This window comes from Leptosomus discolor, chromosome 19, assembly GCF_034619465.1.
Source record: "Leptosomus discolor isolate bLepDis1 chromosome 19, bLepDis1.hap2, whole genome shotgun sequence".
In the NCBI taxonomy this organism is placed as follows: Eukaryota; Metazoa; Chordata; class Aves; order Leptosomiformes; family Leptosomidae; genus Leptosomus; species Leptosomus discolor.
In genome coordinates, this window is record NC_141409.1 from 11,094,485 (window position 1) to 11,107,407 (window position 12,923).

Genomic DNA, 12,923 nt, shown 5'->3' on the forward strand with positions numbered 1-12,923 from the left:
CCTCAGGATGTGGCTGGGACCCAGAGCTCCCACCTCACCCCCTCAGCCCTGCCTGGGGAGTGTTTCTCCTCTGAGTCCTGGCGTGACCTGCCGGGGCACGCTCCGTCTCCAGCATTCACCGAAAGAAAAGAAGCAGGAAGAAAAAAAAGCCAGCCCCTCGTGATGCAGCCTCATAATTACCTGTTATTCTCATATCGAGGTAATTAACAATTAGGCAGCTGTCTGAATCACATGCAGAGGAACAATTATTTCGTTATTAATGGATTCTATTTAACAGGTCCTATTTTCCCAGATGTTTTTTTTTCCCTTGTGCTCTCATGAATTACCCTAGCAATTAAACCTGCACCAGAAAGAGGGAGGAGTAGTCCTAATATTTACTGAACCTTGCAAAGCATCGCATTTCTCAGCTTATGAACCTGTCACAAGTCATCGGGGGGCCATCAGCGGTGATGGGGAGCCCGTAACCCAACACCCTCTACTGTCACCTGCACAGATCTGCTGGCTCTGCCCCGCCGCTGCCGGGGAGCTTATTCATTTCACGGGTACCGCTGCAGATAAAAGCTATTATTTACAGTCAGTTACATATTTCCGTTGGCAAACCTCCTCCCTTAAGTGCAGGTTTGAAAACATCTCGCTCAGCAAACCAAAGCCGCACGGGCTAAAGCCAACGCGCTCTCGCGCGGGTGCCGTTCCTCCCCCCTCTGTGCTGGCTGCGGTTTGGGGTGCGGGAACAGCCTGGCTGGGCCCCTCACCTTCGTGTTCCTTGAAGGCGCTTTGCAGGAGGCACCCCGGGTTCTCCCCAGGGCTGCTGCCGGCCCACCCTGGGAGCGCTGCAGGGTGGGGGTGTGCTCCCCTCCCCTGGGCACCACGCTTTGCTCCCGCACCGCCGCCGTGCCCGTGCAGAGAGACACGTTAATAACCCCTGAATGCTTAAAATCCGGGATAAAGCAAGGATAGCCCGGGTCTGCCCCTTGGACTCAGCTCCCGTGGGTGCAGAGGTGGATTTGGCCACGCTGCCCAGGACTCTGCAGGGACGGGGACCTGCTGGGCTGCCCTGGGGAGCCGGGGTGGACACAGGAGCTGCCGCGGGCTGGTGCGGCAGGCAGCGGCGATGCCGGGCGGAGGGGCAGCAGGCACGTGGGGGCTAATTCCTCTCCAGGGAAAGTTTCATGTTGGTTTTCCCACCTTTCGATTTTGGTTCATGCTCTAAAGCACGAGGGTTTGACTCCTTCCCAAACCCTTGAGTTTGGGGTTTTTTAGAGGTGGGCAGGGGGGAGTTTTTTGAGTTTGCTTTCATCAGTACGGACTGGCCCAGCTCTGGAGTTTGTGTTTTCAACAGCCAGCCAGGGTTGAGCCCTCGCAGCCGCCCTGCGCAGGGCCAGGCACCTGCTCCGCTCCCATGCGTTTTTTCCAGGCACGGACTTGGGGATTTCACTGAAAAACAGGAACTTTGCCGGACAGCAGCTGCTCCGATGCGGTGAATCAGCTCGTCCCGCCGACGCCCAGGGGAGCCGTGCTAGTGCCGCGCCACGCTCCCGTGCCCAACGCCCCGCACGCTGGGGGCCCCGACGTGGCAGCACGTGCCACCAGCCCGGCGGGCAGCAGCCCCCGCAGCGCGGGGACCTGGCCGGCGGCTGCGACCACCCGCGTGGCAGCGGCGAGGGGTCTGCGGCTGGTGCCCCGTCCTCGCTGCCTGCGCAGAGGTCAGCGGGCCACAACCAGGCGCGGACAGCTAATGCCTTTTGTCCCAGCCTGACTTTTCCCCTCCCAGCAGGATTAGGACAGGATGACCGGCCAAGGAGGCCTCTAATCCTATTATCGGACCCTGGCGCAGCCCCGTCGGGCAGCCCTGGGAACCGGCCTCGCTGCAAGGCACCGGGGAGGCAGCAGGCGAGGAAGCAGCCTGCCGTGCCCCGCAGTGTTGCTGCAAAACCGAGCGCTGCCGCCGTCCCAGTCAGCCCCGTCTCCACCAGTTTTCCTAAAACCGCTTTGCAGAGCTCGGGGGACGACGCCTCAGCAGCGGGAGACGCACGGGCACCCCCAACCCCTGCAGCCCCCGCCGGCGGGGCTCAGCCCCCTGCAAGCCATGCACCCGGTAGCCTTTAGAGCAGGTGGTCCCGAGCCCTTTTGGCTCATTTGGCTCATTTGGCTCATTTGCCACATTCCTCCATGGGGTTGCAGCTGAGAGGGCAGCAAACCTTCTCCCGCCCGGAGAGCGAGTTGTTTTTCTCCCCTGACAGTTGCAAGGAGCCGTGTTTGTCTTTCTCTCCCTTCCTGTTTACTCGCTGCCATCAGGACGCGCTTTGATGTGTTTTTGCTGCTGGATGTTCGTGGGAGCATCGTCTCGCAGGCGCCTGCAGCTCCCTGCACGGTGCAGCAGGGACCATGGCTCTGAATGCAGCAGCTCCAACCGCACCGGGGCCCCGGCAGAGCCCGTGTGCCGCAGGGGCACAGCTCGGCGACATGCCAGGGCAGGAGGGAGCGAGCACACCCTTACGCTCGTCAGCGCGCAGGCTGCTGCCGTGCCTCTACGCTCCAAAGTCCGGGAGGCAGCGAGAGCCCTGCCCGGCTGTGCCTGCGGCAGACGTCGCTCCGGTGGGGCACAGGCTTGTGCTGGGAGCGTGGCGGTGGCATGGGGGTCCCGCTGGGCAGCATCGCCTCGTCCCTGTGTGCTGGGGCAAGGGGGTTGGCCCCATCCCTCCAGCGGGTCGAGGCGTGCGCGTATCCCCCCCTTGCACTCCCTGCTTCCTCCCCGGGGATGAGTTACACCGCCCCGTGCAAGAGTCGCTGCATTTGAAAGGTCACTGGGCTTTGAAGTCGTCGGCTCAGGGTGGCAGGGGAGGGCTCGCACCTCGCTGGCATCTCTGTGCCGGCTGGTTCCCAGCCTGCCACCCGCGCCGGCCCGTGCCACGGGGAGGGGTGCTGCCGGGGGGGTGGTACGGCACACGGCCTGGCCCGTGCCACCAGCCCTGCGCCTGCACCGCGGCATGGGAACAGCGGGAACGTCCCTATATGTGGAGATGGGGGGAAGCCCCGTGGGCTACCTGGGCCCCCGAGGGGGCAGAAGCCCAAGAGAGAGCCCCCATCCTGCTGGGGGAGGCAGCAGGCAGCAGCCCTCCCCAAGCAGGTGCACGCAGAGGGGACCCCACAGAGGGAGGAAGGGTTGTGGCATCACTGGGGCTTTTTTGTTAACTTATTTTTCAGCCTAATTCTAAACAAAATCCACGATGATTTTCCAGGAAATAAATCGCTTGCCTACAGCCACCAGCACGCAGAAGTTGGGGAACGGGCTCTGGGCCTTCTCCAAACCCTTTGGCACGGGCTGCAGCACCACGAAAGCCCCCGAGCGCAGCCAGCCCTGTGGGAGCCACCACGGCGCAGGACAAGGGACCCCCGGCGCCCTGGCATGAGGGACGATGCGCTGGGCATGACGGGGGGTTTTCCTATGGCTCCTGGATGCACCCAAGCGTGGCTCAGGGAGGTCGTCCCTCCCTCCCAGGCACGGAGCCCGCTGTGATGGGGGACCCCACAATAAAGCAGGCGGCTCCAGGGAGGCAGCCGGTGCCCCACAGCTTCTCCTCTCCGAGAGGAAACAGCGTCTTTTGGCTGATTTCTCCTGATTCCCGTCTTCGTGTGCCTGGCTTTGATTTGCGGCCGAGCCCTGTGATAATGTGGCTGCCTGGGAAGGAAGGGAGTAGAAGGAACTGGCTATTATGCTTGGCCCCTCTCCAGGAGGTGTTTTTGCTGGGAGGCACCAAGGTCAGGGCTGGGTGGGAAGCGTTCCCCAACAGCAGTCCCCGCACATGTGCCGGGCCATGGTGGAGGGGATGCAGGAGCCCCACCACCACGCTGGCAGCGGGGCTGCCATCCCACGTGCCCATAGCCCCAAATGCCCTGCATCGGCGCGGGAGGTGCGTGGTTCCCTCTGCGTGTGTTTTGGCGGCGGGGTTGGAGCGGGGGAAGAGCTGCTTTGCAGCCGCTCTGTGGAATGAAACATCTCCAAATCTTCCTGTTTCCACGCGGAAGGAAAGAGGGGGCGGTGGGTGGGAGTGCCCGTGAATGGAGCAAGCAGCAAGGGCTGGGCTGCGGAAAGCACTTCTTCACCCTCTTTTTGTAATCGCTGAAGAATTTCAGCTGGCTCCAGCCTGGCATAGGAGTTCTCAAGTCCCGAATCCCATTGCTGTGAGAACAGAGCTGGCACTGAACTCCCCCTGAAACTACCTACCGGCATCGGTGGCATCCCAGGACCCTGCAACCCAACCCGCCCCAGGTCAGCGCAGCGAGAAGGGGCATGCCCAGATCTCCGGGAGAAAAGTCTCCCGAAAAAACCCTGCCCAAAAACCTGCACGGAGAGAGTGTCCGCGCAGCATGACGTCTTTCTTGAGCGCTTGCCCTGGGAGAGGCAAATCCCAGCAGCGCGGAGCCGGGTGAAACTGCGAGGGTGCCAGCGTAGCTCAGATGAGCTTGGCATTGCGCGGCGGTCCAGAAATCCAGTATCAGGTTCATGCCCGGGCTTGCGCGCAGAGAACCACGCTTGGGTTTTCACTGCTGCGAGCGATGGTTTTCAATTATTTCATGTAAATATCGGAAGAGGTCTGATCCTGGCCCTTCCACACGCTCTGGTGAGCGATTTCTTTGCTGAGGTGATGAAAAGTCCCAGGTGCCTCAGCAGAAAAAAAGGAGGAATGGAAGATAAAGCAAAGAAACGGTTGGTTTTGAAAGAAAACGCACGTGAAATGCAGGGTGCAAACATGTCCCACACGTCCCCAGGGCTGGGGACAAGGCTGGGCTGGGGTCTGTGCTTTGAGACAGCTGGGGTCACATCCTGCATCCCTCCCGTGGGTGGGGACAGAGCCACCCCCTGCCCCGAGCTGAGTCCCTGTGACACCCCGAGAAGTTGCCCTGGGGAGGGAGAAGAGGGGACGGGGACACGCAGGGTCTGCAGCACCTGGGCGCCAGCAAGGACATGGAGGGGGACAGGGACACACATCGAGGGCTGGCTCGAGGTGCAGGTGTGCCCACGCCGCGGCACCCCCAAGGGAGCAGCGTGGGGAATGGGCCAGGCTTGGGACCGGGGCACGTTGTCACCCGCAGCTCCATAAATGCCATCAGCCTCTGTTTACACAACAGCGAATGTTTCGATTGTTTTATGGAGGGGGATAAGAACGGCGCAGGGGCCGGCGAGGCCGGGGCCGGGCCGAGAGACGCCTGCCCAACACCTGCTCTCCCTTCGCAGCCCATAAAGGCATTTTATTTTAAACGTGACACAGATTTTACAGCGCGATAGCGCAGCAGCACCTTTCACCCAGGTACAAACAGTGCGGGGAAATCTGCTCCTCGGGGACATCTCCCCGCCTGTCGCTAATCCCGTGGGTGAGAGTTGCTAAACTGACTTTACACACCGAGAAACGACGGCCAGAAGCAACCCTGCAATTAAAACCAGTTCCAGCAGCCTACGAGGAGGAAAGCCCCGTGGGTGCCAAGCCCGGGCACAGCAGCTGTGCCAGGGCAGGGACACACATGGCACCGACCTCCGCCCGTGGCGGCGAGGGCTGGCTGTCCTCTGTCCCATCCCGACCCTGCACACCCCGGTGGGACCGATCCCCGCGGCACTACTGGGAGGAAAGTCATCCTCCGTGGGCACGTGCTGCCGGAGGTGCTGCCATTGCCGCCGTGCTGGAGGGATGGCGCGATCGGTGTGGTTTATCCTGCGGCCGTCCGTTCACAATCCTCCACTCTGCTATTTAAGAAAAAAAAAAAAATTTAAAAAAAAATCAGCATTTAGACCGTTCTTGCAAATCCAGCCTCATTTCTCTGGTGCCCCGGGGAATCGCAGCTTAATCCCATTACGGGGCAGCCTTGGCTGGGATAGTTTTACATCGCAGACTCCATGACCGGCTGTATTTTTATCGGCTCAGGGTTTTCGGGGTGTTCTACCCACTTTAATTCAGGCTTAATTACTAAAAATTGCTTTTTTTTTGAGAGCGTGAGCAAGGGTGCGGGTGGGTGTACCAGCGCGAGGAGGTCTAACCCCGCGTGCCGCTCCAAAAACCAGCTGCAGAGGAATGCCAAACCAGGCACGGCGGGGAAAGCAGGAGAGATCCAGTTTGATGTCTGCCTTATCGGTCCTATTTTTATTGCACTGGATGTATAAGAGCAAAATATTGATTGTGATGATAAAGAGATGAAAGTATCAAGAAGGAATAGGCACACTAGTTACTCAGGCGATTGGAAGCAGCGTTGGTTGTATTTAACAGGCATTTGCCATTAAAAAAACGCCTGTTTTTATTTAAATAGCCTAGGGCAAATTTCTCACTAAACCAACTTTCCCACGCCAGCCCAGTGCTCTAACTCTGGTTTTTGGCAATTTTTTTTCCTGAGCTGTCAAGGCAAAATATATATAAGAATGCTGGTCTCACTTAGGTTTTTTTCCAGCCCCTGGAGACATGAAAATAATTTACAGATGTGCATTACCTGTTTATATTTGTATTAAGTTTTGCTTAACGGACATAATTTTCTTAGCTTGCAGTAACAAAAAAATATTCCCAGAGTTTCACTCATTTAATTTTAACTTATTAAAACTTTTAAACATGTGTGGAGGTTTTATGTTTTTAAATCACTAATCGCATGGACAGTTGCCAAGGTTTCTATTAAAGCCTTTTATGAACGCTATTTTTAAAAGTACCTAAAATCCCATTATTTTTAACCCCTGAAGACCACTCAGAAGAAAAAGTTTCTTTGGGTTTATGTCATATTCACCTCTTATTGCAAAAAGATTTATGCTAAGCGCTGACTTTTCCCTTCCTCCCCTTTTTCTTCAACGGGTAGGAGTCTCTGGGGGAGGCATTTGGGAGAAGGAAACTCAAGGAGGTTCCCTGGGAGGATCCTGCACCGGATCCCCCCCTGTACCAGGGGAAGGATGGCACCAGATTAAAGCGGGGCATCTCGCGGCAGCGCCTGGCTGGAGGAGTCATCCTCGTGCCGAGATGCTCATCCTGCCCGTGGGAAACCACAGAGGAGCCTTTTACCTCCCCCACGGCAAAGCCTCCCCTGGTGCAGAGCCGCCTCACCGCCGTGGGTCACGGCAGCCCCCGGGTGATGGCAATAAACGGGTGTATTTGACCTCCCGTGCTCAGGGGACGAGGCAGCCGTAGCCTTACCCCTGGTTACTGCAGGCAAACCCACCCCACCACAGAGGAGAGCCGGGGCCAGGCGTCACCCGTGGCTTCCCCCATGCTCTTTCAACCACAGGCTCGTGGGTGTCCAGCACCCTGAGAGCAGCCAGTGCCAGAGACACCCGGTTATCCGGCAGTGCCCGCCACGGCAGCATCTCCACCACCCAGCCCTGCCACCGCATCCCACCACGCTGCGTGGCAGCCGGCATCGCCACCCGTCCGCCCCCAGCCAGCACGGGCACTGCGGGGACCCTGATGGTCCCATGTACCCAGGCACGGCCGCAGTGGTCTGGTGGGGCTGGGGGAGCTCCCTTAAGTTTCGGGGAGCAAGCCCCTGCGCGCAGCTAAGCTGAACTCGTGGTACTTTCAGCACGTGGAGAACAAGCCCGGGCAAAGCTACGGCCGGTATTTCCAGGCAGGTAGAGCCGAGATGCTCCCTGCTCGCTGGGCTCCAGCGGGAAGGGAAAAAGGAGAAGAAGGAGAGAAAGAGAGCAGAGGTCTCCATCTCCAAGGAAGCCCGGGCGGTGGAAACCTCAAGCTGCCCTCGCCGCTGCCTTGCCTCCGGCTGAGGCTGAAGGTGGTGACATGGTCGCGGTGGCACAGAGATGTTGCTCAGCCAGGGCGGAGGCAGGAGCCACATCTCGCCGCCCAGCTGTTGCCATCCTACTAATGTCTACAGGGAGGATAAAACGGGGGACACTCGCTTCCCTGCCAAAGGTGGAAAACGAGGGTGAAGAGGCACTGCAGCCTCGCGTCCTTTGGCATCTGTTGATTGCTCTTGAAACGCGCTAATGGCCCGGCCTTGCCCCTGGTCTGCCGCGATGGAGCGGGGCAAGTGGCATCTCCCCGGGATGCTTTGAGGTTTCAGAGGGGGCTTGAGCTCCCAGCGGCACCTGAACCCTGAGCAGCACCATGCTCCGCTGGGAGCCCCGGCTCCCCAGGCCGGATCAGGGCACTGTTTTAGAGCCCAAAGCGACGAATGCAGGAGGAGCAGGGAAGGAGCGGAGACCGCGGGAGCAAGGTACCGCTGCAGGGCTCGTTCCTTTGATCTGACGAGCAGACTCTGCCCTTCGGTTTGTTTAATTGTTTCACACTTGCTCTGGAAATAATTTACAACAGGAAACAGTGGGATAACACCGGGCCTGGCATGGGACGGGATGAGCCAGGGGGCTGATGGAGAGGTGCCCTGTGATGAGAGACACAGATGACAGTGGTGTCACCTGCTTCCCATTAACCCGTTGCTGACCCTGGCTCCTCTTCCTCTTTCCCAAGCTTTCAGGCAAAGGCCGGCAGCTGGCCCTGCATGCCCTCATATTTGGGAGCTGTAAAAGAGCCATCCCATGGCCTCCAACAGCCACAGCTCAGAGGGGCTCGGGCAGAGACCCAGGAGCCCGGCAGGATTTAGGTGCCCCCATCCACGGGGCAGTTGGTATCCCCAAATTCTCCGTGCTCCGAGCTTTCCCCCCCCACCACCTTTGCAGGCACAGTGCTGCGGCGGCAGACACCAGCCTGCCGTGGCGTGACACAGGGAGCCGGTGTCGCGGTGAGCCTCGCCGAGCAGGGCTGGCCCCCGTAGCCCCATGAGGAAGCATCACCCATCAGCACCCTCACACGGGGCTGTTTCCAGCAGTGGGTACAGCCACTGAGCACGCCCCTACAGCCACAGCTCTTGGGTGACACCAGCAAACACGAGTTTAAGTGCTTAAGCCTGTCCCCAGGCTCAGGGCCTGGCTGGGTTTTGGGTGGGACATCACGCTCCCATCCCACAGGCTCTGGGGCAGCTCGGTGTGCCGGGCTCGACCCCGGCACAGCAACGGCTGGGGGAGCTGGAGCAGGGCTCTGGGGACGTGGGGGTGAGGGCGTGGGGGCGTATAGGCAGTGCTGCACGCACGGGAAGCCTGCGCCCATCTGGGGGTTGTCGGGCTGCCTCCTGGCTTTGGCTTCTCTGCTTCTCCTAATTTATTTGTTTATTTGTTGATGCGGTGCGTTGGGCTGGCCAGGGCTCTGCCGGCGAGTTCATTAGTTCACAGCACAAACCAAACAACATCCGACCCCAGCTCTGCGGGCAGCTGCCTGCACGTATGGGGAAGGCGGGTAGGAAAAGGCTCGGCGTACCTGCACATACCTGCGTCGCTGTGGTGGTGGAGGGTGGAGGGTGAATCCCACTCCCACGCCCCCAAACGCACCCAGCTCTCCTGTGAGCCCTGGGGGATGCTCAGCCCCAAGCCCTGGGCCCCCAGTGTAACCTGCCGTTCACAACCGCCCCCTTCCCGTGTGTCCCCATGTCCCCAGTGCCCCAACATCGACATGCTGAGGGTCAGGCTGGGGGCCTGAGTCCTCCTGCGGTCCCTGAGAAGGTGCTGCAGCCCGCAGGGGCTGTGCAGGGGCTGGGGGGGCTGCACTGGACGAGGGGCTGTGCAGGGGATGTACTAAGGGTGGTTACGGGGCTGCTCCAGAGCTGGGTTGGGGCTGTACTGGGGCTGCACCGGGCCTATGGGGGGGAATTGCACTGGGATTACGCAGGGTGTGCATGGAGGGGCTGCACCAAGGCTGGGGTAGGGGGGTGGAACTGGGGGTGTCTGGGGCTGCATTGGGGATGTCCAGGGGCTACACTGGGACTGTGCGGCGGCTGTATGGAGATGTCCAGGACTGTGCTGGGGCTCTGCAGTGCCTGCGTGGGAGGGCTGTGCTGGAGCTGCGCTAAGGATGGGGGGCTGCAACGGGGGTATCGCGGAGGGGGGGGGGGTGCTGCATGGGGAAGCTTCACTGGGGGTGTCCCGGGCTGCACTGGGGCTGGGGGGGGGGGCTGCCTTGAGGGGGCTGCACCGGGGGTGTCCGGTGGCTGCACGGGGGCAGCTGCCCTGGGGCTGCCCGTGGGGTCTGTGCGGACCCGACCCTCCGTGGCGGGAAGGGGGTTCCCAGCGGCGGGCCCCCGGGCTGGGTAGGGAGGAGCGTCCCGTGCCGTGCCGTGCCGTGCCGTTCCGTGCCGCGCCGTGCCGTGGCGTCCCGCCCCGCGCCGTCCCGCCCCCCCCCCCCCCCGCCCTCCCTCCCTCCCTCCCTCCCTCCCTCCCGCCCGCCCGGCCCGGCCCGGCCCGCCGGGGCTGAGCAGCCGCGGGAGGCGCCGGCGCTCGGAGTCGCTGCGCTCGGCGTTGGGGCGCGGTGTGTCTGGGGGGGGGTTCCCGGCGGGGCAGCGCTGTACCGGTACCGGCTCGGCTCGGTTTCGGCCGAGACCCCGCGGATCTATGCGGCTGTGAGCGGCGGGAGCAGAGCGGGGATGGAGCGGCTCCTGGCTCCCGGCCTCCTGGTGCTTCTGCTGCCCGCCCTGACGCGAGGTGAGGGCCGCCGCCGCCGCCGCCACGGGGCCCCGGACCGGCCGCCCCCAGCGCCCGGCAGGAAGTTTGCCGAGAGCGGGGCCGGGCGCGGCGTGGGTCCCGGTCCCGGCTGGGCACCGCGGGCACTGGAGCACGGGGCGGGGGGGGGGGGGGGGGGGGTTGTCCGGGATGCGGAGTCCCCGTGGGAACCGGCACTCGGTGCCGCGGGATGCCTGGAGACCGGGCACAGCTCTTGCGGGAGAACCGGGGCCGGAACTGGGGGAGCGGGGGGGAGCGGGGCTCAGCACAGAGGGAGGGGGGTCCGGGGCTCGGTGCCCCGGAGGAGGTGGCGTGGGAACGGCGCTCGGGGCCGCCGGGAACCGGAGCTTGGGGCCGGGGGGTGCTGCGGGGAACTGCGCTCGCTGCCGTCGGAGGGGACCGGCGCTCGGTAGCGCGGGCGGTCGGGGGGGGGGGGGACTGGAGCTCGGGACGGTGGGCAGTCTGGGGGGGCCGGAGCTCGGTACCGGGGGCGGCCGGAGCAGGGCGCAGCGGGCAACCGGCGGAGCCGGAGCTCGGGACGGGCTCGACCCGGCGGAGGGGCGCGTAGGGCGGCCGCGCTCCTGCCTGTTGTTCCGCGAGAGCTTTTGACCGTTTTGCAAATTTTTCTCGGTTTCCTGTTTCTTGAAAGTCAGCCGGGTATCCCCCCCCCCCCCCCCCGCCTCCCTCCCCGGGCCCCCCTTTCCCCCCCCCCCCCCACCTCCCCGGGCGCCGGCCTCGGGGCGGGTCCGGGTGCTTCGTCGCAAAGAGCGGGGCGACCGGTTGGGACTGGGGAAAAGAGCCCTAAAAGTGGCCGGAGGTGCTGGGCGGAGCGGGGAGCAGCTCGCCCCAGGGGACCGGGGTCCTTCGATGCCCCCAGCCCCTGTCCCGGGGGCCGAGCGAGCTGCCTCCTCAAGAGCAAGATGTCCCGGGAGGATTTTGGGAAGGAAAAAGCAACGGGGCTGCCTTCACCCCGCTTAACACCGGTGCAGCCCGGGCTGAGAGGGGACAATGTTTGCAGAAAGTTGTGCCCGGCTGGAGTGGTCGCCAGCACCCAGCTCCATCCCCAGTGGGACGTGCAGGGCTGGGGACAGAGCCCCGAGCGAAGTCCTGGGGTGTGTGTGGGGCTCGGCAGCCATCCGGGAGGGAAATTCGGTGGTGGCGGTGGCGGTGCGAAGCCGTAGTCGCTCAATGTGAAACTCCTCTGGCTGCACACGCGTGTGGCAGAACCGGTTACCGTGAAGAGCGAGCGGGGCAGAGAAGGGGAAGAGTGAGCCAGGGTGGAAATCGGAAGCGATTCTGATACTTTCAGCGAGTTGCTGTGGTAACTGTGCAGAATTTGGCTCTGGGGGCCAGACAATGAAACCTTTACTCACAGCAAGTTGGGACGGGCGACTCATTTTGTTACCGAGTTGATGGTAACTCATGGGCCCTCAGGCAGATGGTTTTTCCCAAATGGCATTTGTCACTCAAGGGCCTGATCTGGGGTTTCTCTCTGTCAGTCCTCCCGCTGGAGGAGAAGGCAGAGCCTCCCCTCAAGCCCACCCTGAGTTTATTTTTAGGTGAGCCTCTCGGCACTGGGCCGTGCGGTCCCTGCCCGCCTCCATCGCCCTGCAGCCCCCATCTCACCGGGCTGCACAGAGGGGCTCGGCGAGCCTGTCCCCGCTCCGGGTGACACTAGGGGCTGCAGCCCCCCTCCGCTGCCACCTGGGACCTGTGCTGTGGCTAACGCTTTCCTTCTGCTTGCAGGTTTACGGTGCACGCAGCTTGCCGAATCCTGCCTCAACGGGGGCAAGTGTGAAACTTTTCTCAACGGGACGGAGGTGTGCCAGTAAGTATGGAGGAGCCAGAGGATTTTCATCTCCCCTGACCAAAGTATTGACATGCATGTTGACTTTGCTTTGAAGGCTCTGGATTTAATAGGGCAAGATGCGTTTTCTTTCCTTGAGTGGCAAGAATAACCTGCTTGTGTAGGAGTCGCCGCGAGTTTGGCAGGATCGGGCTTTGTTCCTAGCTGGGTGGAAAAACATGGGCAAAGGGCCATGTTTTGCTGGTGTTAACCTATGCAGACTGCCCTGCTGATGGAGCAGGAGGTAGGGCCAGCCTGCAGCGCTCGTTGGACCGTCGGGCGGGGAGGGAGGCTGTCTGTCTGGCTGTCTGTCTTCCAGCTACTCCCTCCTGGCCCTGAAGCATTGCCTTTCAGTCCCTTGCAGCCCGGCAGTTTGTGGTCCAATACATCTCCAATAAACATTCAAGAGAGGTTTCGTGGCGTGGCTCTGGCTGCTGGAGCTGCCCCCTTGATGTCCGTAGGTCTGCGGGGCATTGCCCGGGGCAGGGCGGGGGGGCAGCAGGGCCACCTCCTGCTACAGCCCTGCCAGCGCTGGTGCCAAGCTGCGGTCCA

The 12,923-nt window shown here is 61.9% G+C and overlaps 1 protein-coding gene across 1 annotated transcript in view; it reads left to right on the plus strand.

The window, feature by feature from the left end:
- The first annotated feature begins 10,449 nt into the window (after positions 1-10,449).
- NOTCH1 (notch receptor 1) overlaps positions 10,450-12,923 on the plus strand; it is a 42,519-nt gene continuing 40,045 nt past the window's right edge. Inside the window, exons 1-2 of the mRNA XM_086475884.1 lie at positions 10,450-10,507; positions 12,272-12,353. Coding sequence (XP_086332010.1) covers positions 10,450-10,507; positions 12,272-12,353 — 140 coding nt within the window. The remainder of the gene's footprint in view (positions 10,508-12,271; positions 12,354-12,923) is intronic.